At 52.4% G+C, this 27,031-nt stretch overlaps 8 protein-coding genes across 8 annotated transcripts; 6 read left to right on the top strand and 2 right to left on the bottom strand.

The window, feature by feature from the left end:
- Positions 1–1,397: 1,397 nt before the first annotated feature.
- On the top strand, positions 1,398–2,613 carry BDZ99DRAFT_477205 (uncharacterized protein; the record flags this gene model as incomplete). Its single annotated transcript, XM_033722103.1, has 2 exons — positions 1,398–1,844; positions 2,374–2,613. 2 exons carry the CDS (start codon positions 1,398–1,400, stop codon positions 2,611–2,613), a joined length of 687 nt encoding a protein of 228 aa, XP_033576809.1.
- Positions 2,614–6,017: 3,404 nt separating this feature from the next.
- On the top strand, positions 6,018–7,372 carry BDZ99DRAFT_571567 (uncharacterized protein; the record flags this gene model as incomplete). Its single annotated transcript, XM_033728104.1, has 9 exons — positions 6,018–6,343; positions 6,443–6,588; positions 6,642–6,671; positions 6,729–6,755; positions 6,810–6,905; positions 6,964–7,002; positions 7,062–7,127; positions 7,187–7,234; positions 7,288–7,372. The coding sequence occupies exons 1-9, from the start codon at positions 6,134–6,136 to the stop codon at positions 7,370–7,372; spliced, it is 747 nt and encodes a 248-aa protein (XP_033576808.1). The 5' UTR covers positions 6,018–6,133.
- Positions 7,373–9,550: 2,178 nt separating this feature from the next.
- On the bottom strand, positions 9,551–9,886 carry BDZ99DRAFT_477202 (uncharacterized protein; the record flags this gene model as incomplete). The annotated part of the gene is made up of 1 exon (XM_033722102.1): positions 9,551–9,886. The coding sequence occupies one exon, from the start codon at positions 9,884–9,886 to the stop codon at positions 9,551–9,553; it is 336 nt and encodes a 111-aa protein (XP_033576807.1).
- Positions 9,887–14,130: 4,244 nt separating this feature from the next.
- On the top strand, positions 14,131–14,733 carry BDZ99DRAFT_521161 (uncharacterized protein; the record flags this gene model as incomplete). The annotated part of the gene is made up of 3 exons (XM_033725602.1): positions 14,131–14,301; positions 14,351–14,497; positions 14,557–14,733. The coding sequence occupies 3 exons, from the start codon at positions 14,131–14,133 to the stop codon at positions 14,731–14,733; spliced, it is 495 nt and encodes a 164-aa protein (XP_033576806.1).
- A 134-nt stretch (positions 14,734–14,867) lies between these two features.
- Positions 14,868–15,693, bottom strand: BDZ99DRAFT_521160 (uncharacterized protein; the record flags this gene model as incomplete). The annotated part of the gene is made up of 3 exons (XM_033725601.1): positions 14,868–15,004; positions 15,051–15,321; positions 15,379–15,693. The coding sequence occupies 3 exons, from the start codon at positions 15,691–15,693 to the stop codon at positions 14,868–14,870; spliced, it is 723 nt and encodes a 240-aa protein (XP_033576805.1).
- Positions 15,694–16,695: 1,002 nt separating this feature from the next.
- Positions 16,696–17,371, top strand: BDZ99DRAFT_477199 (uncharacterized protein; the record flags this gene model as incomplete). Its single annotated transcript, XM_033722101.1, has 2 exons — positions 16,696–16,932; positions 17,102–17,371. The coding sequence occupies 2 exons, from the start codon at positions 16,696–16,698 to the stop codon at positions 17,369–17,371; spliced, it is 507 nt and encodes a 168-aa protein (XP_033576804.1).
- Positions 17,372–20,074: 2,703 nt separating this feature from the next.
- Positions 20,075–22,060, top strand: BDZ99DRAFT_521157 (uncharacterized protein; the record flags this gene model as incomplete). Its single annotated transcript, XM_033725600.1, has 6 exons — positions 20,075–20,362; positions 20,417–20,661; positions 21,113–21,245; positions 21,299–21,460; positions 21,586–21,799; positions 21,903–22,060. The coding sequence occupies 6 exons, from the start codon at positions 20,075–20,077 to the stop codon at positions 22,058–22,060; spliced, it is 1,200 nt and encodes a 399-aa protein (XP_033576803.1).
- Positions 22,061–22,699: 639 nt separating this feature from the next.
- Positions 22,700–23,326, top strand: BDZ99DRAFT_477196 (uncharacterized protein; the record flags this gene model as incomplete). The annotated part of the gene is made up of 1 exon (XM_033722100.1): positions 22,700–23,326. One exon carries the CDS (start codon positions 22,700–22,702, stop codon positions 23,324–23,326), a length of 627 nt encoding a protein of 208 aa, XP_033576802.1.
- Positions 23,327–27,031: the final 3,705 nt, after the last annotated feature.

Below are 27,031 nucleotides of genomic sequence, written 5' to 3'. Positions count from 1 at the left end.
TTGGAACAAAGCCTTTGTCAGAGTCTCCGTCGAGCCTTCAAAGACTGCTTCAACTTCGAAAACGCCGAATCCCTCCGCAACCACTGCACACTCTGCAAAAGCCTCGGCGTCACCCGCCATCCTCGACGAAAAACGCATGCGCGTAGGGCTTGCTTAAGCCCATTTTGAGCAGGCGCTGGATTTTCTTACGCCTGTTCAAGGAAATCCGACCTTCATTCTACAACTTCGCTGGCCCAGCCAAGCAAGTACAACCTCTCTCTGCCTCTCTAGGAATCGAAAACCTACACTCACAGTCGTAGCGCCCCTGTTGTCCGCAAAAGCCCACAACGCCAAGCGCGGAGGCGATCTTATTCTTCCACCTCGTCGGCCGCGTCTTTCGAGCGTTCTGATGCTGGAGGTATCTGCGCGGGGCGCCGTCGCCATCACAACAATCGAATAAGTCTCATAAAGCCACATCTGCGACGCTGAATATCTTTCGACTTGGCTCTTGCCCTACATCTCCGGCTTGCGAGAACAGATCTTCTGGCACGGTGTAGCCGTGGAAGAGGATCAGACCATAGAAGTTGATAAGACGAGCCGTGCTGCTGGAAAGCCGCCAGCGATTCATTGAAACAGCTCACCTCGAGAAGTTGGCATCGACAACCGCTTATAGGAGGTGGACATTCACGACCCGGTGCAACATGTGGGTGCCACCCGTCGTCCTACAACCGATTTGGCGTAGTCATATATGCACATCCACACTCTGCATCTCTTATTGCCGAACAACAGCATTGACCATCGCAGCTGCGCTCTAGGCCGCCAAGGCCAACGGCGTCGAACGTAGGGATAAGCCCATTCTTCTACCATTCTTTCCGAACTAGCATCTTACAAAGATCAAATACCACTAGCGCCGAGACACAGGACCACGAGATCCTTAGAGCGGCGGTCCTCCGCTGGAACCTCAATCAAGATTTCCACCGAGTACGTCGATTTCGACCCCGCCTTATCCGACCACGATGGCCGCCCAGGGAACATACGGAGGAGAGTTACCGGGAATCTTGAGGGAGCCATATAGCTATCAACGAGTACTTTGATCTCAACGGCCCCAAATCACACTGCGGTCGCCGTCCAGTCTGCAAAGGCCGCGACGTCACCCGCCACATCCTTGACATAGGTAATGGTTGCGTGAGAAATTGCATAGCTTCCGGTTGAGTGTGGGCCGGAGCCTGCTGGCGCTAGTACGAGAGAATTGATGCATAAATCTGTTAATGTATGTAGGGCTTGCCGACGATGTGATGTCTAACCTTACGACAGTGCACTTGTAGCTCTTGGTGTATCTGGTCCGAGTTCATCCTCGCCGCAGAACAGTTGAGGATTGAAGAACTACCGATATTCATATCTCCAAAGATACCACCAAGATGGAAGGCTTTGCGTCAACCGCTACAGCAGGACCTTCAGAGCCCGCGGCGTATCAGACTGCCACGGACGCCACCAGAGCTTCCTCCCTTCATCCGAATGCTCGTGTCGCCGTACTTAGAGGAGCCGCCCTTCTAGGGGAACCCGTGTTCGATGACCTTGAACCAGAAGCACGACGGCGGCTCGCGACGGCATCCAGCAAGACGAGCGTCCCTCCATCACGAGGCGAAACACTTACAGCCACACGGAAGGATACACAAAGGGCTAGACTGATCGTCGATGAAGACCAGCGTTCGAAGAAGGACAAGTCGCAATTGTGCACTCCGTTGAATGCTTTCAGGGCTCCAATCAGAGTCCTATTGACGGGAACCCCTCGGGATAGCGCCACAGAATTACTCAACCTCTTACAGTTCCTCGACGACACGGACAAGGCTGTGGAGCTAGGAAGAGTACGCTGAAATGACAAACGAGAACATCAAGAGTTTGCACGATCTTATCCGTCCTTACATCTTGCGTCGAACCAAAGCTCAAGTTTTGACCTTCCTTCCGCCTGTGGGGCAGACGGAGTCTTGTGACTGCTAGCGTAAAACTAGGAAAGTGGGAAGTCGTTAGAATTGAACATGATTTTTTGCTGAAGTAAATGAGTGCGCTTATTTACGTGATAAAAAGGAGAGTAGCGTGATGCCCAATGTATATTTGAACGGAAATTGAGGCCATAACTACGAGCTCTGTGCAACCGGATGTCTCTACACTTTCGGGGAATGTAGATGCCGAGGTTGAGAATGAGGCCGCATCTATAGATCTAGATGACCTGCACGGCCAATTCTGAGACCGAAACCGCGCCAGCTGTCATCTTGTTCCCGAATTACCTGAAGGCGCTGCTGGCGTCTGTGAGAGAAGGAAGTATGTTCACGCTCACAAGAACAAGGACGCTTTGCACAAGCTGTGTGTACGGCTCGTGCAGAACCCTTCTCTTAGATAGCATCAGTCAACACAATTCCAACATGCACGCAACACACAAGACTTGAATTTTGTGACACCATCGCTCTGGAGAAAGACGCCGAGGGCTCGATGCCATTCGCAGAGGACGACGAACTGCTGTCCCGTGACTGGCAAATCTATCAAGCCACGCCGAGCGAGGCAACCAGCGGAGAGTCGGCGCTCTTCAGCCACATCGCTCCACAATTGCCCGTGCACTGTTGCCTGCGCCGGACCTAGTTGACGCCGGGTAGTGGACCTGATTAAAACTCTTAGCGTTGATGACTAAATGATGAGTAAGTAGCTAAGCGAGCCTTCGTCGTTGCCTATAAATTCTTGCCAGACAGCGGACACCTTTGCAACTCAACCTCCTTGCCCAGCTGTAAGTAACCATCCTTTCATCACTTCCTCAGAATATCACTAACTGTCTTCCAGAACTGCAAGCGTCCCACCTGTACCGCGGTATGTCAGTCCGGGAAGCTCCCACAGCTTAGCTGTGCCGGCATTCAGGGCTAGTGGGGCGCTGAGGCGCGAGGGCGCAGGGCTTGGGGGAAAAGTCTTTGGAAACCGTCCCCTGGCCGCTGGGCTTGCCTATGTCAGGGGACACAGTGTCGCTCGTATTGCACTACTTCGGGCTGACGCGACCTTTTTTTTTCATTGATTAACTCAGCTTGTCTGGGTGATTGAAGAAGAAACTTCTCGTGCATCTGCTCGCTGTTCATATCACTGCCCACAGGTGGATTGAGGAGTTGGTTGACCTTGACGATAATGGTGGGTACGTTGGTGACTTCAAGTACGCTGGTGTGTCTTGCGAGAGGGGCACTCAGGCAGGCAGCTGTCCCCAGCCGCGACGAGTATCTCCTACGTGCGGATGTAGACCTGCCCGCGCCTGCGTCTGTCTATTCTCTCGTCCTGGCCGGCCGCCCCTCGCGAGCCGTTGTAGTTGTGGTGTGTTGCACTCCGTAGGCAGCCCGCTGGAGGATCTCGCGCCGCACTGCCGTTTCCACGGAAATGTGCGAAGCTGGAGACGGTACCCGGCAACAACATCGCCCCGCTATGCAGCGCAAGCTGTCATGTTTGACCTGCCCCGAGAGCTAGACCTATCACCTCCTTCGTCTTCTTCCGCCTCTCCTTCTCCAACCTCTCCCTCTCCCTCTCCCCGTACCCTCCGCAGGTTTGGTGGAGAGCCGAGCAGCCAGTTCGCAGAGCTTGCAATCATCTTCGACGCGTTCCTCCTTCCACGGCTCGTGGGCTCTTGTAGCCTCCCCGAGTATTCCGCAACTTAGACAAGCCCAAACCATGGTGGGGGAGCAAGCATAAAATCCCGTGGCAGAGGACTGGAAGACGAAGCTCGAGGCCGAGGTCTGAGGAGAAGGTCAGGACAAACATGGCGCCGTTCTTCCCATCGGAACAAGCTGACGAGGTGTGTGTCAGTCTCGAGACCATCATTAGCGGCGACAACGCGCTGAAGCCTGGAACTATCCCGATCGCCGCTTTCTGGACTCCAAGGCCCTCACGACTACCCGCGGTGTTGCTCCATAGCCCGCTGAGCCCGGCCGAGCTCTCACGTTGTCGTTCAGAGAGCGCCCAGCTGCGCGCCCGCCCAGCGCTGTCCGCTCACCGCCAGATCTCCCGTGTCGCTCGCCCGTTCAGCCTGCGGAGCGCCGCTACTGATGACGATGATGGCTAAAAAAATCCGTGGTGGCCGGACGACGACACTGTTCCTCCGCTGCTTCTGACCCTCCGCTGGCTCCCCCTTGTTCTCAAGAGCATGTACGATGTGGAAGAGGCTCAAGAGCTAAGATATCAACCCAAAATCGTCCCAAGTGCCAGATCCAGCAATCCCTCAACCGCAGATGACGGAATGGGAGCAGAATACCCAGGGTCACATCCTAGTGAACGATGCGTTGTGGGCTACAATTCTCCGGGGGTTGGTGCAGCATCTGAACGTCCGGAACGTTCTGAGTCTCGGTGTAACCTGTCACGCACAAGCCGATCTTGCAGAAGCTGCTGACTGCTCGCTGGAACAAAGATGGGAAGCGGAGCGGATACGTCAGGGATTCGAAGCTTTTCCTCTGGAAGATAGGGCTCCATGATGCCCTCATCGCCTTGGACAGGAATGGCCAGCCGGCGGAGACGGAGGATATGAAGAGCAAGAGCTCGCAGGGCAAAGCAGCCAATAAAGAGGGGAGAACGAGGCACATGGAAAACAGAGCCCAGCGAGGAGGTCAAAGGACTGTGGCAGGAGAATCATAGTATCGTCATTCACGTCGAAATCGATTCGGTGTTGACCCCCGGCGATACCCATGTTCACTTCCGCTCTATTCTGGCGGAGAAAATGTAATGGACGGTTATGATGCTTGCTTCCTCGGAAGCTGGAGGATTACCGTGGTGGGAGAGGGAAGGCCAGTGGGCTGGCGGCGTTGTTGGGTTTTTGGAGGAGGCGGAGGAATAATGGAATGTGTTGGATCATAGCAATCACCCACGGCATTCAATACTACTAGCAAACAGAGCGATTTCATGTACATAATGTCGCGTCCTACCAATGTTCAGATGCTACGGCCTGCAAATTAAGAGGTAATGAGCCCGGTTTCAACGCTGCCCTGAGCCTTAGGTCGTCCACCTGTTCCTGCATGGTATCAACAGCAGATCCTTTCATCCATCATCAAACGCTTTCTTAGATGCTTTCCTTCGATGCATTCGGCCGCCATCAGCACAGGATGTAAGCCATCAGCACAGGATGTAAGCCATCATCACAGGATGTGAGCCATCCTCACAAGATATCAGCTATCATCGTCGGACGCCTGTCCATTCATCCACCATCACCGTACGATGTTTCTCTCAGCCATCGCATGCGGCTTCTATCATCACCGCAGGATGCTACTTCTCTTAGCTATTGCACGCTGCTCCTGTCGTCCACCATAGGATGTCGCTCCTTTCATTTATCAGTTATCTACCATGCCGTGCGGCAACTTATACGGCCCTTATCATCATTAGCTTCACGATGCTTCTTTGCGGATTCCCGCCATCATTTCTCGCTGTATGTGCTTAAGGGGGGCTGTTAGATTATAACAATCACCAACAGCAATCAATGCTAGTAGCAAACCGGATGCTGTTATGTACATAATGTCGCGTCCTACTAAAATTTAGATACTACGGCCTGCAAATTAACAGAATGGCATCGGCACACGGCTATGGCGATTGTGAATGGGTGGAACGAGTCACTGGTTCTGCATTCATGATATAGTGCGTTCAGATCTCATAAATTTAAGCTGAAGGTTGGAAATGGGAGTATCTTCAGTCCCACCTCCATCTGAGCTCCGTAAAACGTACTCGGCTAAAACGGACTGAAGTTTCATGAGCATAAAATCCAACGCTAAGATTCTCTATGACATTTATTCCTGTTTGATAATGTGGATAAGATGTCAAAGCCATTCATGACGATACCCGCCTCAAGGAAATTTTCTTTGTGTTGAGAGTGATTTGATCAACCCAGCAAACTGAGACCGTTCTCCAGCGCAATCTAGACAGTACAAAGGAGCGATAGAAACTCCTGCACCCTATTCGAGCTTGTGAACAAAAGCATTCAGCAAGATGGTGACGCCGCTGAGGAGTTCTTCGGCTGCCGCAGAAATTTGCGCAGCCCATGTGCTCAGCAGGCTCAATTTACGTCTGGCACTGCTCCAGCATTACTTTTCAGTACATTTTACCAGCATCCTAAGTCGCAGACCTTTTAGAATAAAGGTGAAGGCGATCCAACATGCAACTATGTGCCCAATTACGCCTAATCGTGCAGAATAGACGGCCAGTGCCAAGACTGTCCTTCATCTACACCCGCCCCACTTGTGATAGCTTTCCTCCACCGTCCGACAGCCTCACAGCTTCCAAAGCGCACAAAGCCATCATCACCAACTGCGCCGCTACAATGTCTGGCTCTGGAGCCCCTGCCCCGTCCCGCGAGCCCTCTCCTGTACGATCTTGCTCTCCTTGGGGTCGCTGTGTCCCGATCGGGACATGCAAACCAGCCATTCATAGAGATTTGAAGGACAACTGCTAACAAAACTCGCAGCCTCTCGCCGATGCTGCCCGTGCCCTCGAGCGCGCCCTCGCCGCCAACTTCTTCCGGCAGGACGTCTCGGACGAGACCTTTGGCCGCCTGGCGACGGCCGCCACCAGGGCCAGGCTGGGCTCTTTTGCCTATGCCCTGGACCCTGCGTAAGCTCCACCTGCTAGTTATCAAAGAAGATCTTCTACTGACGAGGCTATAGGTGGCCCGGTCGTGGTCCCTCCGGCGCGCTGTGAGTACAATCCTCCTTCTGGCTGACAAAGAGGGTGATCACTAACAGCGAATACAGGCTCCCCCCGGCCCCGACCCGCCCAGCGTAAGCCTACCCCAGCCCAACTACGAGAAGAAGAGCAATAACTGATATATCCAGCCCTGCGCCGCCTGTCCCTCCGGCCCCGACCTCTCCACCTTCATCGCCGGCTGGAGCGCCTCGTAGGAGGCTCCACTCCCCGCCACCACCGGCCAGGTACGCACTCACGCGGGGCCCTACAACAAACACGTAACACTTGTTGATGTTCACGCAGCTCGCCGCCTCCGCCGATGCCTCCTCTGCCGGCTGGGCTGTACGTACTGCCCAATCCAGCTCTGAACCCACACACCTTTGACTGACTTCTTGACGTAGCCGGACCCCCCGGACCGTGCGGGTCGTCTCGCGGTCCAGGGATGCGCTCCTCCTCCGGGGCTACGGGTACGTCCGCCTTCAAATCGCCCCAAAAGCCCTACAACCTTGACTAACAACCCACCAAGCCCAGCTCCCCCGGCCGTGCTCCGCCGCGTCGCTGCTGTGCCCATCATGTAAGCCCCCCTAAATCAGCTCCTCTCTACAAGCCTTTTGCTAATGCTGTTAGCCGGGTGACGCCACCCACCCCGGAGCCCGCGCAGGGCCCGCCCTCCTCCCCGCCTCCCCGTGCTCCCGGCCGCAGCTCTTCGTAGCCAGCGCTTCAAGCCCGCGGCGGCGTGTCCGGGTGGCCTTTGTGCCTGAAGGGGGCCGCTGTCGGGTGCGGGCACTGGCTGCAAGAGCTGGCTGGGGGTACTGGGCGTATGGGAGGTTGCGGTGTGGTCTGTAAGGCGCTCGGAGCGACGCGACCTGGACCTCATGATGGCTGGCGTGCCGAGACGTGGTGTTGGGGGTTGCTTTGTAAGTTGTTCACTGGATATGTGGTGAGGGAGCATGCTAATCTGGGGCGCAGTTTTGTGGCTTTGTCGGGTGTTTGGCGGGGTTGGGGGGTTTCTGCGGGTGCAGTTGCGGAGAAGACGGCGTGCCCTGCCGGCTGAAATGAAGCTCGTTCCTGTCTGCTTTTGATGAGAGTCTGATGTGAGACGTGAATTTGATTGTTGACTACTGATGAGCGAGATCTAGGGTACTGAAAGAAGCTGGCTGCAGAGCAGCTGTCAACGCTTGGGATGGCTCAACAGATGAATTGACAGCAGTATACGATGTAAAGATCGCACCCGCGAGATTGGACCACCCCAGAAAAGAGCTTAGGAGCACGATGGTGACAGCGGTTAGAGTAGCTCAGTAGTGAAATGAGAAAAATGGACGATGTCAGGTTCGCTACCTCGAAAATCTGACGACGGCTTGAAACCGGGAGGATGCACCAGCTTGGCGCCGTCGGGAGTGGCTTGACTGACGGCAAAATAGGAAGACACAATGCACGACCACCTACCTCATGTATCTAACGTCCCATTTCAACGCCTATTGATAGGCCAGGAAAAATCGGCTGGAGTGGCTCAACATACTGATGAAAAGCAGTGAGCCATGTCAGACTCACCGAGCCGAGAACTAGATGACGCCGAAAAGGAGCATGGGCGACAAAGATACGACCGCCAGGGGTGGAATTGCACTGAAAATGAAATCGTAAGCAATGTAAAGGTAAGGACCCCAGAATCTTGACCTACGTTCTAGGAGCTTGCTTACAAGCAAGACAGCCGTGGCAGGAGTGGAATAGCTCACGGAAAAAAAGCAGTCCATGATGTCAAAGGGAACAACCTCGAAATTGCACAGCCTCTCCGAGGCGCCAATACGAAGGAATATGGCACCGTCTGGAGCGGAAACGTGGAGGACGGGCCGTGAGAACATGATGTAGAGGCCAAGCCCATACGAATCTGATCGCATCCCGGACGATGACTTTGGGAGGTTCGAAGACACTCACCGGCTACTTTACTAGCAGCGTGTACGATGTTAGAGCCCCATCATGATGAATTGAAGGCATCGACATAGGCTCACAGGAGCGTAGATGGCACCGCCGGAGGTGGCCCGCCCAAGAAAATGAACGCCGCCTACCATGTCAAGCTCGTCACGCCAAAAATCGACTCCTTGCTCGATGGATCCGTTTCACAAGCGCAAGGCTCCCGCGCCTTTTCTCTGCGCAAGCAGAAACCATGGAAGAGATCAAGGAAGCCAATTCAGCCACACCTGACACCTCAATAACGCCTTTGAAAGTGGGCTGTAGTACCCCAAGTCGGATTTTCGAGCCCGCCTTCTAGGAGTCTTGATTCGAGCAGCTCGACTTATTACATGTTAATAACTGCTCGGGAGAAAGGTTATGGGGTTCTCCAACCATCTCAAATGCGCCGACGAACCACCACTCTGATTTGGAGTGTCGCGACCTTATCATCGTAGGGATGGTCCAGAATCCACAACGTTCCACCCCCGACGGCGGCAAGTACGTCCCAATTTGGCGTTTTCCTGTTTCTGAATCATCTTTTATAGCTTTTTGAACGCCAGTGGGTTGTTGGCGCCGCCAGGAGTGGAACGACTTTTCTTCTTGATATCCTATGGAGTGTGAAGGTAGATGAATGAAAACGAGGACGCAGGATGGATTAAAGAAGCCGGGTATAAAGATTCAATGAGAAGAGGAGAATTGGAAGGGTCGGCAAATGGAGATGAAGCAGCAGTCATCAGTCAACAAGACGTCTGCGTTGCCCATATCTTCTCGTCATCAGGGACGTCTTCCCCGAAGCGCCCGCCGCCGGATCCCTCTCCTTTGGCCCTCTCCTCGCCCGCACGATTGTCGCCAGCTCTTCTATGCCAATACCCTTATCTCTCGCGCTGGCATTGCCTGCAGCCTCTGCGCCGCAAACACTGCGTCGTCGCCGGCCTAGGCAAGTCTAGGTGCAGTCTCCATCGCCGGGGCCGCTCCGTCGCGCCTGGCTTGGACGGGGCCTTGATATATCGATATTGCCTGACGCTTCCACCAGCAGCCCCTTCGGCCAGCATTTCGAGTCCCGCCTGGCCAGCCTGAGCCGGGGCCTGGCAAGGCACATCCGCTGCTTCGGACGAGGTGCCACAATACTGCAGGCCCAAGCCAATGTCGTGTCCATCCTCCTCAAAACTGCAGCTATTATGCTCAGCACATCGGCCGGCTCCGCTACGCCTTCCACAAAGACCGCCGAACTCGACATGAAGCTCTTGATCCTACCTGAAGCCGCGAGGCCGGAGGCCATCACAGCGACCGTCGGCTAGTGGATAAGCAAGTACCGTGCGAGTCTATTAGCCGTACGATCCAAGCAATCCGAATTCGGCGCTGTCAGCGAGAACAACATGAGCATTGGGGTGGCGGAGAATAAACGAGTTAGGGTACTGCACGGGTGTTGTTGGACGGTAGACTGCTGGTTGCTGCTTAGCGAGCTGCACGATGCGCTATCCATCTGCTCTGCTGATGCATTTAGCCTGAGACGGGGCCTGAAAGCCCGGGTTCCCAACGGCGGTTTTTTATCAATCATTGTAAGAGATTTACGACGGCCATTTACCTTGCGAGGCGAATTTGAACTGACGACGAAACCGGAGTAGAAGGATGATAGAGGTGTCTGAGGTGTACCTGCAGCACTTTTCCAATTGAGATGGATAGCATTGATGATGACCTAGTAATCGGAGCTTTGGAAAAGAGATGAGCAACAGACTTCGCAAAATCACTAGGGTGGCGGCAATTTCCTGAACTAAGATGGCAGCCCTGTGACTTCAGGACGGCGGGTTGAAGGCACTTTGACTACTTGGAATGAGGCGGACATGAACCGAGATGAGAATGACATGCACCATGACGGAAACCTCTCAATGAAGCCGATTGAAGAAGAGAGTCTAAGAGCGGTGCGACTAAGGAAGAGATATCAATGATGCATTTACCATACCATAATTTCAAGAGGAATTTCGAGCACCTACTTGGTCTCGTATTCTTACCGTCAAGCTCTTACCCTCGGTCGTCAAAGATTGTCTTCCAATGGAAACGCTGTTTCGCCATACAAAGTACACCATCCCAGAGGCCTATGCTCGGCAGTTGAAAGCACAATAACGCTGCCTAGAAGCGTCTCCACTACTTATCGTCCCACTGCATCGTTTCACAGTCAGTAGAGGACGTTCTATAGCTCTGGGGCGATGACGAACGAAGAACCAGAGACGTATCGATGGATCGAAGGCTCCTCCGTGTCTCGTCGCTCCCGGAGGTCCCGGCGCCGCGCTCAACTCGTGGCACGATGCGTCTGTCCACCGCTATACTCGCTATTGCGCCAACAGTTCTCATGGAGAGTGCCTTGACGGAATCGATGTCGTTGATGGATGAAGAATGGCGGTAGTAGCGATAATGTTGAGTGTTGACGTTGGAATTTTAGACGGAAGCGACATCCGGCCCCACAGCGCCGACATGGGACGGAACCGAGCCAGCGCCGATGCTTATTTGGACGACATGTCCTCATCTAGCTATCCGATACAGTCAACGTATAGGATATTTTATTTGGTATCAAAAGTTCGTGAATATGCCGCCTCTGTTTCACATGAATTTTTAGGTTATCAGCCTTCACACTACATAATCGATTTGCAGGAGGTAAAGCCCAGGCCATAGCACAAGGCTCTGAGAGCGATCGCAGCAGCATGGCGAACTTGAGAAAAAGGGTTACAAGTGGAATGCATTGAATGAAAACCTTGCGTTTTCCCTATATCGCAGTGCCGCTGCAGCGTTGCCATAGTATATACTCTCAAATCCTAGGTTCATTTCCCAATGACGGGTTTTGCGAGTCTATGTATCATGCAGTTGTTTAGGAAATTTGATAGGATTCGACTGTAGTGGTCAAGCTCGCACTCGAGACCCTCAAAATGAAACCGCTTTGATTGCGGTGGTGCAGAAATTCTCAAATCTCAGCGAAAAGCATCCCGAGTTTATTGAAAGCAGGAGCAGACGAGTAAAAAGAGCCGAAAACTCAAACATAGATAGTTGGAATTAGCACGTTACTAGGCCGTAAGCTTGGGTGCAGAAATACCGCTTTTGGAAGCCAAGCACCACGTGCGGGAGCAGTCTCGTTAGTAGGAAGCCATTGAAACAAGGGAGAGCTCAACCTTCGCTTTATGAGAATCGTCACTGCGCCTAGATATTGCGAACCCCATGGAGCCAGCCTTATTGTTGGTAAACGCGTGTGTAAAGAATTATAGTCTGTCAGCACATCACCATGATTTGGGAACTGTCGACTCGCCGTAAGAAAAACGAAGTTCAGGATCCGCAAAGCCATGCAGATAAGCTCGGCCAAGGTCTCGATCGCGTTGCGAGAAGGCTCGTGCAAGTACACGCCTTTGGCAGAAATCCTCAGACGCGGTCTGAAAAAAGCTCAAGTGTGTGACGTTCTCAGTGTATTCCGGCCGCATTCTGTCCGCGTTCTGCTCTCGTTCTACTTGTATGTTGGTAAGCGTGGGTGGATATCACCGGGCTACCAAGAGCGACCTACGCCGCATCTTGGATTCCCGATTGCGCTGCGGGTGCAACTACATTTTGTAAAGTGAGGAGAACTTCTATGGAACGCGCTGACCACTTTTGAGGGTGTATGACGGGGGCGTGAAGGCACTGCAACCTGCATCTATGTCGCTGTGAGCTACATGACTAAACAGCGGGCAGCCAGGCTCAACAGCGGGCAGCCAGGCTCCGCAGCAGGAGCAAGGTTGGTGCGTGCGTTGAGGCCTGAAACTAATTGACGCCCCTCGTCAGGAGTATTGCACCAAGCTCCGGTGCGGCGAGTTCCGCGATCCCGGCCCACATCCCAATAGCTCAGACCCCGCACTGACTTATTTTGCAGGTATATAAAGGCCATAAGTTGGACTGTCTCCCGCCCTCACCCGTCCATGGTGAGGGTGGTTAAGAAAGAAACATCGCTAACATATATCATAGCTCACAACAAGAAGAGCCGGGTTCGACACCCGAAGCGGTATCCGCTGAGAGCCCTGAGGAGGGAAACATTTTTTTGCTCTTTTTTTCTATCTAGGTAGATCTATCTGTAGGCGTTGTGGTGTTTTGCTATTGATTTTTGAAGTTCTTGGGTGTTCGTGATCATTAGCTACGCGTAGAGGAACGCGCGGTGGTGTGGCGAGCTGGGGGGGCGGCTGAGCCGGGGGGTGGGCGTCTGCCACTTCAACACCATGGAGCCGTGGGGCGCCCTTAGACCCTTCACTCTATATTTTCTTTTAGGTATACATGCTATTATCTCGCGCTCGTGTGCTTCTTTAATCTCAAAGCCCCCTAGCAATCGCGAGCTGTGTTCTCCGCCGTCATATCGATGCGGCGGCTGCGTGAACACGGACTTCAACACCACAGCCCTCACCGCCATCACCGAATGAAACATACTCGCACACCACATGCAGAGTACCCAAATAGCCTATGCAGCCGCCTCCTTGTCTCCCGGCCACCCTCGACATTTGTGAACTCTAATTCGGTGCAGCGACCACGCGTCCCAAGAGCCTCCACCGGCGACACAAGAAGAGTAGGCTTTCAGCGTTCAGAAGCATCGTAAGAGAACTTGGTGCGAGCATCTTATGTGCTTCTGTACTCCTTGCAAAGTGCATATTAACCTCGGGACACTTGAAGCTCTAGACTCCACCGCCCGGCATCACGACCTTCCGTCCACCTTCGTCTAAGATATCACGCCCAGCTTCAGGGTTACCACCATTCTGATCCTACCCAGTCGCGAGAATATGAGGAGTATTTGCAGGAAGTCCTCTTCAACCCCTGCAGAGCAATGTGCCTGCTTCGATCCTCTCAATGACAACAATGTAACTGCCCAGGAAGAGCAGCCAACACATCCAACCTACAGCGCCGCCGACATCCTCCTGCTTCATTCTCTTCTCCTTCTTGACCCTTTGTCGACTTGATATCATCCTCTCTTTGCATTGCCGGGAGCCGATCACAACTACGACCTCAGCGCCAACGCCAACGCCGCCGACACCAGCAGGAAAGGCGCCCCTTCGCCCGCTGTCCGCCTCCCACCCAACATCATCAAGCGCATAACTCCGAGGACTGTATCTGAGCGCTCTGTTCACTTAGGCGCCCTACCAGAAACACAACTACGTCGCCGTACTCGGGTTGCAGCACTACAACCTAGGATCAGCAACTCATATGCCAGTAACGCATCAGGATGGCATGCTGATACAGGAGGAAGTAATAGGTAGTGCAACAGCAGTGCCGTAGCACGGTATCAGTACTGTATCATGTAACAGGATGTAACTAGCAACGCATCAAGAGATCCGCCACGTCAAGCCCCCGGGGGTGGCCCCCCTCCTTCCCCTAGTATATAAACAACGAGCTAGACATCTATAGGAATCAGAGTTCACATCAATTTCAACCTGAGTGCCGTCCTGTGGAACCAAGTCTCTCGCCATCGAGACTGTCGAGGACGCAGTTTGCAACTGCGTGTCTGGTAGAGATCTCCGAAGAATGATCATGCGCATCCTTCACATTACGCCGCGGACGACGAGGCAACCACCGATCTACGAACAGGTACCCCAGCACGACCTCCGCCGCCGCCGCCGCCGTCGCGGGAAGCGCGGGAACACTCGCTGCTTGCCATACGCCGCCGGCTTACGGCCAGCCTCATCAACAGCCCAACCTGGCGTATGAGCCGCGAGATGCAAGAGGACGTGGACGCATTTTGTGCCGACAGCGGAACAGCTGGATTGCGGTACGGCCAGATGATTCTGGTCATACAGATGTGGAGCATTGTCTGATATTGTTGACGTGCGAGTGGGACGCGAACCCGGCTCTGCGGTATCGGACCGCAGAGGGTGGTCTCTGGATTGAATTCGCAGAGGTACTAAAGGCGAAGGCGGCGATGGAGCAGTCTGGGGCGTTGTTGAGGAAGGATTGTAGGTGGAGTTTGAAAAGGATGTAGTGATGGGAGAACGGGAGGTGGATGGAGAGAATGGTGTTGATTCTGAGGGGAAAGAGAACGCTGAGGTGGATGGGTATAATGCGGATGGCGAGGAAACTGGGCAGGAGAAGGCTACGGTTGCGAGTGCTGAAGATGATCCTTTCATTGACTTCTAGGGGCTGGTGCTGAGGGTCTCGCAGCCGTTGGAGGGGACGAGAACTGCGATTCTGAAAAACTTCTGCATGTGCACGAACAGAGCCAACTATGGTAGTCTGCACGGCGATCATAACTCTCGACTTTGACTCATCAGCTAATAACCCCTAAACAACCATTCCCCCCGAATGTAGCCACCAGGCCCCAATGCCGCCAGCAACCTCTCCCCCAACAAACTCTCAGACGTTACGCCGCCTCGGCGCTGCCTGAACTTGACGACGACGAGGAACTGTGCTACATTAGTAAGTAGCTGGTGTACACAGCTCTGAGCATGACTTACACACATCGCTCCACTCCTGATCTTCCGGAGGGTCGTCCAGAGACGACCTCACGGTGATGGTTTCCCGCCACCCTAGGCCTGCACGGCCCAACGCCCCGCCCGCGGTGTCACAATTATAGTATTCAGCCTTAGTTCGGTAGCTGAACAACACGGGCTGGTCTGTCTGATTGCCTTGAATGAGGAGCAGCTTGATGCTTCTGAGACTCGTGCTGATGGAGGCCACAAATTCCGCCAGCCACGCGCTGCTCTCAGCCAACATGCTTGTGGGAAACTATATGACTAATATGAGGCCTGCGAAGCAATGAACCAAGGATATTCGGGTTCTTACGTGGTTCTTTTTCGCCTCGTATAGCACCTTGGCTTCGATGTGGCGGAGGACGTCGCTGTGTAGGGCGGTGAAGGGGCCCATGATGCCCGCGAAAGTAGTTGAAAACTCCATCGAGTCGGGGTACTCATCGGGGATTGGAAGCTCGTAGCAGATCTTGATCGTCTCGCACGCCTTGACTTCCGGGATGGTGAAGAATATTTCCAGGTCTTTGAAGGTCAGAGAGTCGTCGTAGGCGTCTGCCCAGCCCAAAACCTCCCGTCTGCGCTCTCTCATCGTCTGGCGAGGGGCTGGAGGGGGTGTGGATGTTTCCGACATGCTGGCGAAGGTGGAATCTGAGGTTGTTAGAGGTGCCCTTGGCCATCGAGCTGGATCTGGAAACTATGACATGTGGCAAGCTGTGCAAATCGGAGTTGTTAGCTTTTCCACTTTGATACAGCCGCTAGAGGTGCCCTAAGCATGCGAAAAGTACCAATAGACTATGCCATTTCCAAGACACTTCGGACTGGAGTTGTGATTTCTCTCGGCGCAAAACACCTCAAGACACACCCCAACTACTTCTACTGATTCATCGAGCGTACGTTATCTAGGAGCATATAAATCATGACCTTGTGTTTGGGTGTTTGCTCGTTGAATGACGCGCTTTAAGAGACTTGAAAGGGATAAGTAAAATCAGCGACAATGTTGAGTTTTGCGGTCTGCAGATCTGGGTATCTTCTGTGACAATCTCTCCTCGCCTCAAAATCAGGCCCGGAGGACTAAGTATGAGCTGCACTGTATATTTCTCAGTCAGAGGCCTTTGTTTATGTATCTGGTAGACTGGTAGTCTAGGTGGACAGCAAGTCAGTGCGCGGTACCAGATTCCTTCTGGCGTTTGGTTTGTCCGGTGAGAGAAGGGGGGTAGTTCAAGTCACTCTCTAACTAGGACTTTGTGTATAGAGAGCGCAGCTTGCACTAAGAGTATAATAATGATATTACTTCTTTTCTGTAAGAAGCCTGAAGCTTTGCTTCACGCGCTGCATGTAGAATTACTCCTAGGTGGCGGGGGTACACCTCATGTGATTGGCTGAGAGGTGCGCACTGGCCAAAGCGCTCTCTTTTTCTCCGAGAAGGCAGCTTTGCGACTTCGGTATCATCCACAAACTCACAATTGTAGGGCGTCATCCTCTAAGCTCGAAATACTTCTCCGCTACACACCGAAGAGAACTCTAATCATCCGCTCCAGCAATTCGACGACCGCACCACGCGCAGTCCCGCGCAAAGGAAGCTCGCCGCCTTGCATCCTCAGGCCCATTCCATTGCGTCCTCAAGGACCTCAAGATGTGGTTTCTGCTCCTGTACTGCATCCTCATTCTCGGCATCTGTGCAAGCTATGTGTTCCTTGCCCGCTTGCAGGGTTTCGTAAAGGGTCACCATCATGAACATGTCAGCCTTGTCCTGCTAGCAAACATCGAGGTGGCCATCGACTGGCTAGATTTGTTCAAACCTCATGTCAACAGTTCAGCTACACACCTTCATGTCGTGGTCTATGCGGCAGGTTACTTACATACAACTCAGGTAAGATTACATACGCCGCCATACACAGAGAGCTTGGGATGTCGGAATCTGATTAGCTAACGTAGCAGCAGGGCCTCCTGCCGTCCTTGGGCGAATTCCGCACATCATGGCTCCGCAATGTTCCAAAACCTTGCTTTGGCTGCGTATCGAGGTCGCTTCCCGCGGCCAGGACAGTGCGGACATCATCATTCGCCGCGGGATTGCACCCACTGACCCCCGCCTAGGAAGCATCAACGCGCGCTCTTCTCAGACTCGACCAATTGACTACGAACCAACCGCCCTCTTTCCCACACCTTTCGGCAATGAGTGGGAGGAAGATCGAACAATACAGAATCTCGACCTAATGTATCCTCCTTACCGAGTCACGTTTACGATTTGGGCAAACAACTACGACATCCGCGCGTCAATGAGATGGCGTCGGTTCATTTATACGGGATGAGAGTACATGGTAGCCACGCTTGATAATTTTGGCGCATAGGTGATGGATCTGGTTTTTGGAACTACAGCATAAGTGCAAGACTCCCACATAGAGAGGTAAGAAGCTTCGCCCGGCACTGAACCTTTTCAACTGCTGATTGTCGATTCTGTTCCCCTCATACTGGGAGATGTTCCAGCACGGCCGCAACAATAACACAGGAGGAGTGTTCTGGGTTTGTTAAGAAGGAGACACGGCAACCAGCTCCAAAAGGGACTATCATTGATACCCAGCTCCTATACATTCTTGTAGTCTTCCGAACGAGTAAATCGGCTTGATAGGACAGATCTTCAATTACTTCTCTGTATAATCACTGTCTCAATCTTATTTTGTCTACCGTAAAACAGGGAAATTTCGTTACCCTCAAGGTAATGTAATTCCAGAATCACAACCAACGCCGTGAGACCTGAGGAGGGGTGACACATGTGGGGAAGTTCCCGGTGCCTCCCGTAATCAACTTTCTGGTGAGAGTCCAAGCAGGCGCAGCTTCGCTCCCTCTAAACCTTCACGGCAGCGAGCATCAGATATATTTCAACGGATGAAAACCTCTGGCAGCCTTTGTATTCACCTTCTCCGATTTGCACATACCTGTCCCTAGCTGCTGCGGCGACGTCCCGCCCGCCAGCTGCTCCCCGGCATATCACAAATCGCACAGCTTGCATCCAGATGCTCCACGACACTAGCCCGCATAAGAGTTATAGTAATGGGTAGAAGCGGAGTCACCGCCCGGGCGGCCTTCGCCTTTGATTTCAACAACCAGTTATGGAAGGAATGGAGGCTGTGAAGAAGCCAATGAGTCTCCGTACTCTCTCCAACTCCGTCAAGGCTTCCCTCGATAAGTCTAGATTCGGAGGACGCTGAAATCACTGAGGCGAAGTAGCAAAGATGTACGCACTCAAATTGAGTGGTGACACTGCGGGACACAATCTTACACAGGGCTCAGTGTGTCTTGCTCGGAGTTCTAGCTATTGGAATTGGCCTGCCACTGGATATGATTGGGGAGCGGACACGGGCTGAGGTGGTGATTTTGGATGCGAAAACTACTAAAACACATACAGTGCTTTGGATTAGCGTGGTGTTTTAAGTGCACTGTCGATACGATGGGGTTGGAGGAGTGGGTTCGGTGTGCTTCTACGGCTCAATCTTTATATTACATAGTTTCCTCGTGTCAATGGCAAGGCTGCTCGTTACAGTGATTCTCTCAATATCAAGTCCACTCTACTACAACTCCAATGACTCGTTGGACCTCGCTCGGGCCCATCCTGGCCTATTGCGATCCGGGCGTGCAGTGCACCCCAGTAATGCCTGATTTCGCCTCAAAAATCGTGCGCAGCGTGTGCAGACTTATATTCAGCTTGCCTTCGATTTACAGTCTACGTGTGAATTCTACCTCAAGTTCATAGGGCTTTCCGGCTGTGCCGACTGTTTCTGCTTCGCAGTTCTGAGGGACCGTGTCAAATCGCGGCCGGGCACCCCTGTCTGCTCGCTTCGCTTCGGTGTAGAGAGGGAATGATGTCGGAGCAACGCTAGGCTAACTCCACCAACACCTAACAACACTACAACCATTTTCCAGACCTAACCGCCCACATATCTCACACAAACGACCAAGTCACAACAATATGGCTGGTAGGGATGGAGCTGAGGTGCTTGTGGAGGTGACCACGAAGATGCCGCTAGCAGATCTCCTCCGCGAAGACCGTCAAGAAACGACTCTTGCTTTGAACCTCTTCGCAAAACGAGCTGTGTGGTGCAAAGATTACCTCCAGCATTTCGAAAACGTCCGCAACGAGGTCGTCGAGCGTCTCGTTCTCAATATTGAGACAGAGAACTCGGCTAAAAGCTGCGTGAGTACATCAGCGGCACACAAATTCCTAACAACTTTGGCTAATACATTGACTATTAGAATCTCATGCCGCTGATATTCGACGTGGAGGGGCTGAGGAACCGAAGTTTGCCGCACCTGAGCCACCTCGATATCACGATCATGGACAAAGAGCGGAAGCAGGGCGGTGCGGTCGTCGGTACCTTCATCCGCGCAGGCGAAGGACTTTGGGAGATCCAAGTCTCGCCTGAACGTCGTCGCCAGTAGCTAGTTGTTGTGGACGCTCCTCTCCGTTACAAGCTCCAATCCTACGATAATCCGGCTTTTCATCAACTTTCCTCCTCACACGGCCAACCTGCATGCTGCCCGTCCCACTACTCGACTCAGTTCACCGGACTTCCCCGACCTTTTCCTTCCCACAAATCATCCGGCTCGACGATGCACAGTTATCTTGAGGGACCACAGGCGGGCAAGAGGATGTACATAGATATAGCACAAGAGCATGATTAATGGCACACAATTCGAACCCTATATGCTGGAGCCTTTGAATCATCTACACTTCTTCATTGTGATGCCTTTCCCAAAGCCCTCCATTCCCTCGGCCTCAAGGTTACGAATCTCATATTTTCAATCACAAGTGTGAGATTTGGGGTGTTGTCACGCACATGAGCCGGTTGTAGCCCTTGGAAGGGTCGAATCTCCTGTGAAGGTCCATGCAAGCTAAACTTCACTCCCTCTGCCACTTCACTCCCCCATCCGCGCAGCCGTCTGGCGTACTTCAACTCGCTTCGGACTTTGTCTAACCTCGTCCGCAGCAACCTCAATCCTACCTCAGCACCAAAACCATGGCTCAAGCAGCATTCGAAATAGACCTTACCGAGTCTCTCTACGCTGTCACCCTCGAAGACACCGCCTTCGACCGTGCAATTGCTAAGTGCATCCTGAGTCGACACGAGTTTCGCCAAGTTTGCCACAAGGCAACCGACCTCCAGTATCTGCGCAAGCTCGAGGCCAAGATCTGGGCCGACGGCATTCAGATTGCTGCGGACTACCTCAGCGATCTTGCTACCAATCTGAACTGTGTCGGCCTTGAGCACTTCGAATTGTGGCTCTACACCTCCAAAGATCTGAAGGTTAGCTGATTTGAGAGCCTTTGAAAACCACACCGGACTAACCGCGTATATCAGAACCTCCGTGACTTGATCTTGCTGCGCAACCCAGCTCGGCATCTGCTCCCCACTATTGCGGAGGTTGCGGAAACGGCGCGGCAGTGTGCTCCGAATCTGGCCACTTTCTCCATCCTGATCCGAGAAACCCCTGGGGTTACGGCGCGTGCGTCCTTCCGTCGACATCGGGATGACGGCGAATGGGTCCAGGTACGGTACTTGAAGAAGCGGGAGGCCTTCGCGAAGCTCTTCAAGGCTGTCAAGAAGTCTGTGCGGAGGGTCAGATTTGTGAAGCGATGAACGAAGGTATGTTGTCGCAGACTCAAGATTGAGGCTTAGGCTAATAAATCTATCTGTAGGTGTCTAGCAATGCTCTGTGTCTAGCTTGTTCCTTTGGAGCTGTCTTCAATAACTCCTACATCTCGGCAATGGACACGGGTTTGGCGGGAGATTTGGCTTCGGAAACGGCTCATAGATAGCTGGTGCTCTCAATCAGCAAGACCTTACAGGAATTCAGCCTAGGTGATGGGACTTGCAGGGGGAGGATAGCGTGTTTTCCTTACATTCAATACTTATGTACATATCGACCTAAATCCAGCTTGCCCGAAATATATGAATCGTACGGTGGCACGGCAACATCCGAGAATGATGGCCGCCATGTTTCGAGGGTGAATCGATGTGCTCTCACAGATCGCGGTCTCTCACGGTCCATGATAGCGAAATGGTGATGTCGGAGCAACGCCTGGTCCACTCAGGAGCATCTACACCCAAAACCACCCTCAAGACAGAAAATTCCAACACAGCCATTACCAATGTCTCGTCACAGGTTCCGCAGGGAACACGCCCTGTTGTACGAGGAAGATGGATTAGAGATGGACGAGGACGTCCTCCTCATCTGGCTAGTCTGCCTCGCCAGCTCCGACCACGTCCAGCCGCCACCTCAAAATCCTGACCGAAGGGGCAAGCGACTCGTTCGATTACATGTATCAGTTCCGCAAGTGCTTCAGCGTGAACCTAGAGGAGCTGACCCTCGAGGTCCGCGCGGTAGACTCGGGGCCCAACTACGTGAGTAAACACCGGAATGCTCGGAAAAGGCGATGGGGTTGGCTGACAGGCTTCATTGTTTAGGACCTCCTGCCCACTCACGATGACGTGCTGCGAATCATGCTGAACGGTCCTTGTCTCGTCAGACTGCGGCGACCTCATATCATCGTTCCGCCACCGGTCAGGCCGATGCAGAAGCGATCACTCATCGGGACCAGTACCACGCCAGGTGGTGGCGGGTCGAGCTCTCGTACGAATATGCTTACGAAGATGACGAGGAGGACGAGGAGGATGAGCAGGACGAGGAGTGGACCAACAACATTCCTGCTTCGCAAGGAGCCTTCGGTGTCATTATGCTGGGTTAGTTGTTTTGTTGTGGAGGTCCAGGGAGGGCTACATTCTGTACAGTTCTTCGAGTATTGTTTGGCATGTGGGAGGATCTAATTTCCATCGATTCTTTCAGCTGTGGCATCAGCGTTGTCGGGGAGCCAAAGGAAGGCGAAGAACATTGCTCTTCATACACCACAGGCCGAGACGCAAAACCACGAAGGTTCCCCATACGCTGTATTTGAGGTGCCTTGCGGAACATGGAATGTGGTACAGATGAATAGCTTCCTCTAAAGGACCCGACTGAATACGACTCTCCCGTGCTGTCATCTTTTGGAGTAGAAGGACAAACTATGCGTGTAGCAACGACAAAAAGTCTGTGCACTTAATCCATCGATCCCTCGACTGACGCGTGATCAGATGCGAACCGTAAGATACAGATTGCAGCATTTTTCAGCTCGCTACATCAACCCCAGACCCTGACTATGAGCTTCTTCGCCGTCGCCTTGATACTTTGACAGGTCCTCACTCCCCCTTTATGATGGACTCCCGCACGAACACCATCTCTTCTTTCTTTCCTGCCTGGCAGGGCATAGTGGCTCTCATAAACAGGGGATTCGGACAGCATTCCTCACCCATTCCTTCCATCTCCTCCTTGCGAGGTAGGATGTGGGCGACCGCAGGGTTTGTCACTTCGTCGACTTTCCTGGGCTGATTCGAACCTGTCAGCCAGAAATACCAAGGATGCGAGCCGATACGTAGCATTATTAACATGTAACTAGTCCAAAATGGTCTTGATCCGCAGGGCGTTCAAGAGCTAAGACACCTTCAAGTTGGCGGTGAAGACTCTCAGATAGTCGGACGAGCGACCAATTCCAGTATCGAACAGCCGCAGTTCGAAGAGTCGCGCTCCGTTGGCGGAGAAAGCTTGCAATGCGAAGCCGAACTGCTGGCGACACCAGCTTTCGTGTTCCTGCGTGTGCTCGGAGCTGGCTAGCTCTCTCAACTTTGCGCGCGGGTGTTCTCCTTCGCCGTTCACCGACAAAAGCGCGGTCGAGCGGCCCTCCAGCTGCTCTTCCATGGTTGATATCCACAGAAGCCTCTTTTTACATCAATCCTACGTCTACAATGTCCACCATCTTCTCGTTTGGTTGGCCCCCGGGTTATGCAGAGGACAACCGTGACTCCTTCGAATACTGCATCCAGCACCGCGTCGTGGTATCAATCGTCAATCTTAGCGACTACCTGGGAGCCGCTGGTGTCCACCGAGAGCAACTTACCGTCTCCGTTATTGTCAACGTCACCGACGACCCAACCCCTTACTCCCGCCTCTCGCCGCTAAGGCACTGCCGCCGGCTGGGCAAGGCGGAGGTGCAATGCGTCCTTCATCAGCAGCAATTAAGTCAACCTTTTCAATCGGGGGCCAAAAGAAGCGGCTTACTAACAAAGAGCACAGATTCAGCGCCGACAAGGCCACTGCCAGATCTTCTTCAGCCAGCTTTTCCCTACGCCGCGCGACGTCGAACAACTTGTCAGGAGAGACTCCAAGCGCCTCTTTGAGCTTACCATTCACATGACCGGCGGCGAAGGCATCAACCACGCTCCACAGACCGTCACCATGCGTCGCTGTGTACTCTTAAACAAGTGGACTGTCGTCCCGGACCCCTCCTCCAACGCCCGGCAGGCTAAGGTTGCCGTCAAGAACATGCTTTCGAAGCCTTTCTCTCGCTGAGTGGCAGGGGCGGCGCCGTCTCTGCATTCTACTCTCCTCCTAGTGTGACTCTGTCTTCGAAGTTGGAGGGATTGGGTGGCTTCACGGTTCCTAGGAGGCCGCTCAATAGGTTCGAGCTATTGGGCAAGTATGGAGGGTTCAGACAGGCGTTTGGCAGGAAGGGGCGGAATTTAGCTATCGATGTGTCCCCTTGACGAATTCAATGCTTGGACACGAACTCGCTGAAACCGTGCTGACGCCGTTTGTGGCGCCTCAGACTATTGAAAAACATTGAAACTCCATCATTTCGACGGTCCTAATAGCTTTCCAAGCCACCTCAGGCGTTGCTAAATGGGTGTGCACTATGGCCCGATCCGAAGCCCTTCTCTTCCAAAGCGGGGCTCATGAATGCATTGAATTTTGCGATTTGGGGGCGGGGTCGATAGACGAAGGGACTCCAGGGCAATTCCATGATCGGGAGCTGAACCAGAGCATGTAGCTCTTTACATTATAGGTTTGCCAATGGTGGGAGGCCCAGGGGGACTTAAAAGGTACAGACGCTTTGCCCGAAAGACATGGGAGATGCTACTCGTTCATAGTCTCGAGTACGGTAGTTTCTAAGACCTAATCCACAGCCTGTAAACCTTGACATCCTAGGTTCCTCAAGATCATAGGTGCAGGGGCACTTCGAGGGGATGCGTACGCCCCCAGGAGTTTGACAGCAAGCTCTTCAATTTGAGCCTCAACAAGTTATGATTGGTTTCTCGTCTTGCAAGACCGTAGCTCTGATTTACAGCGTGTAGTCGTTTCCATCGTAGGATTTCTGTGATAGTAGGTCTAGAGGTGTTTTGAGGGTATATACGTACTCGCAGAAACTGAATAGTAAGCTCTTCAATTCAAGCCTTAGCAAGTCGTAATAGGTTTCTCGTTTTGTAAAGCTACAGTCCTGAATTCAAAGGTGTAGCCCTTGACATTTTAGATTTTGAAAGAGAATAAGTCGAAAGGTGTCTTAAGGATATACCCGTACCCCTAGAAGTGTTTCCGTAGTAGGCGTTCCAGAGTCTTCATTATCACCAGCCTTTGAAAGATGCAGGGTACCTTCATGCTGTCGGCCTGTTTGTGACGACAGCTTGTTCAGTAAGTGGAAAGTGGGAATGCCGCCTCGGGGTTGCTGCGACTTTCTGATTCTTCTTTCTATGGTGCCTGGTATACGGGACAAAACTTTGCTCCAAGTACTGTCGTGAGTCTTAAGTCGAAGGGAAGGTGTTATGACGTCCTCGTCTGGGATGGGAGTGGGTGCGTACAGCATAACCGCGTGTTCCTTTGCTGCATTGAGAGAAATGGCCTTTTCAAGCCACGCTGGTTAAAAAGTTTTTCGATTCGAGCCTCAAAACCTTGTAAGAAGTTTCGGGTCTTGCGAGGCCGTAGCTTTGAGTTACAACGTGCAGTCCCTTGCATCGTAAGATCTTAAGGACAATAGCTCTAGGGGTGGCCCAAGGATATGCGCGAGTTCCCAGAAGTACAAGGAACAGCAATAAGTTCCCGGGCACGAGGTACTGCGGTATGTTTTGAGCTTCCCAAGCTCACCGTCTCGGATTACGACATACAGTTTTTTACATCGTATATTTCGAAACAGAGTACATGCAGAGGTGGCTCAAACATATACACGTATCAGTAGAAGTGCAAAGGACATGAAACAATTTCCAGGTCAAGATGATGAGGTACGTTTTGAGCTTCCTAAATTCTCCATCCCGAAATATGATGTAGGGCCCTTTACATCACATGATTTCAAAGACAATACATCCAGAGTTGGTTCCAGGCTACACGAGTACCTCCAAAGGGCTCGAAAGATGTGAATCAATTTACAGGGACGAGATATTACAGTTCCTCTTGAGTGTCCCAACTTATCCATCTCGGATTGCGACGTGCAGCCCTTTACATCATATATTTTCAAAGGTGATACCTCTAGAGGTGGCTCAAGCGGACGTACCCCCAGGAGTTACGATAACGTTGGCCAACTTCCAGACGAGAGACGCTACAGTATGTCTTGAATTTCCAGACTTCTCCAGCTCGGAACGCCAGGTGTAGTCCTTTACAATGTCTGATTTCAGAAGCAATAGCCCCTGAGGTGACTCAAGGATCCGCACGCACCTCCAAAGGTTTCAAAGGAGATCAATCAATATATAAGCACAAGGGAATGCAATTGGTCTTGCGATTCCTAAATTCTCAGGCTCAAAATGCGACATGTAGTCCTTAACATCCTAGAATTCTCAAAGCAATAGCTCCAGGGGTATTTCAAAATTGCGAGCGTTCCTCCAGATCCCCAGACTAGATATGCAGCCTGCAGTTTATTAGATCATAGGATTTCCACCACAGTAACTCCAGGGGTATCTCAAGAGTATGAAAACGCTGCGAGAACCCTAGACCTGAATCAAAACTAGTAGGATTTGACATCATAGGTGTTCGAAAATGACTACGTCTAGGGGTGTCTCAAAGGGAGGAAAACGCCGCAAGAATCCCAGACTTGAATTAAAAGCTGTAGGACTTGACATCATAGCTTCATGAAATGAATACATCCGGGGGTATCTCAAGAGTATGAGCACGCCCCGAGAATGCCGGACTGGAATCAGAGCCTGTAGGACTTGACATCATAGAAACTCCAAAAAGATAGTCTCAGAGGTGTCTTGAGCGTATGAACATGGCCCCCAAAAAGTTTAGTGGATAGGTGCTTGCTTAGCTTGAGGTGAATGTTGGTCTTGTCGTTGATGTCCAGTGTCAACAACATCAGCGTAATCGCTTCACGCGCACCGACCACACGTCAGATCCACACACATTTTGACCTCCCCAATATCTCCCAGACAGCATTGACGTTCCAAAAGCCAACATCATCTACGATGTGCAGGACCCCGACCACCTCCGCGCCTTCGAAGCTGGCCTCAAGGATGGGGCTATCTGGGAGCTCGACGACCTGGAAGATTACATGGACATGAGCGGCAACAAGCACGAAGAGTTCAAAGCCACCATCAAATTTGACCCCCATCTTGGCTCTACGATCTACGCTCGCCTGGCCTTCCTCCGCCACTGCCCACGTCTGCGTCGAGCTGAGCTCGAATATCAACCAGAGTGGGGAACAATCAACTTAAGTTGATAGATTGATTGATTTGATTTGGTTCAACCAAATCAATCAATCAATCCGAAGAGGTGGATTTTATCAATCAAATCAACTTCAAGGCATCAAATTGATTGATTTGATTGGTTTGATTGATTCCTATTTGCGGAGCGTAGATAGAGTATCCTATAGAGAGCCCACCTAGCAGAAGTGCTTACTAAGCAGTCTCCTAACCCTGATTTTCATCCTAACTCACATCAACGCGTCCAACACCATACCACCTCTGTACAATATCGCACCCAGCAATGAATCAGAACCTTCAGAACGTACAGCAGGAAGTTATCGCACGCGCAAATCGAAAGAAACCTCCCCGTAAGGTTAATTCTATGCGCGCCGAAGTCAACACGAATGAACACGTCGAAACACCTGCCACGAACGACGACGA

The sequence above is a fragment of the Mytilinidion resinicola genome (assembly GCF_010093595.1).
Source record: "Mytilinidion resinicola strain CBS 304.34 unplaced genomic scaffold BDZ99scaffold_10, whole genome shotgun sequence".
Lineage (NCBI taxonomy): Eukaryota > Fungi > Ascomycota > Dothideomycetes > Mytilinidiales > Mytilinidiaceae > Mytilinidion > Mytilinidion resinicola.
Note: the sequence above shows the minus strand (reverse complement) of the source record. Positions and strands in the feature narration are given on the sequence as shown.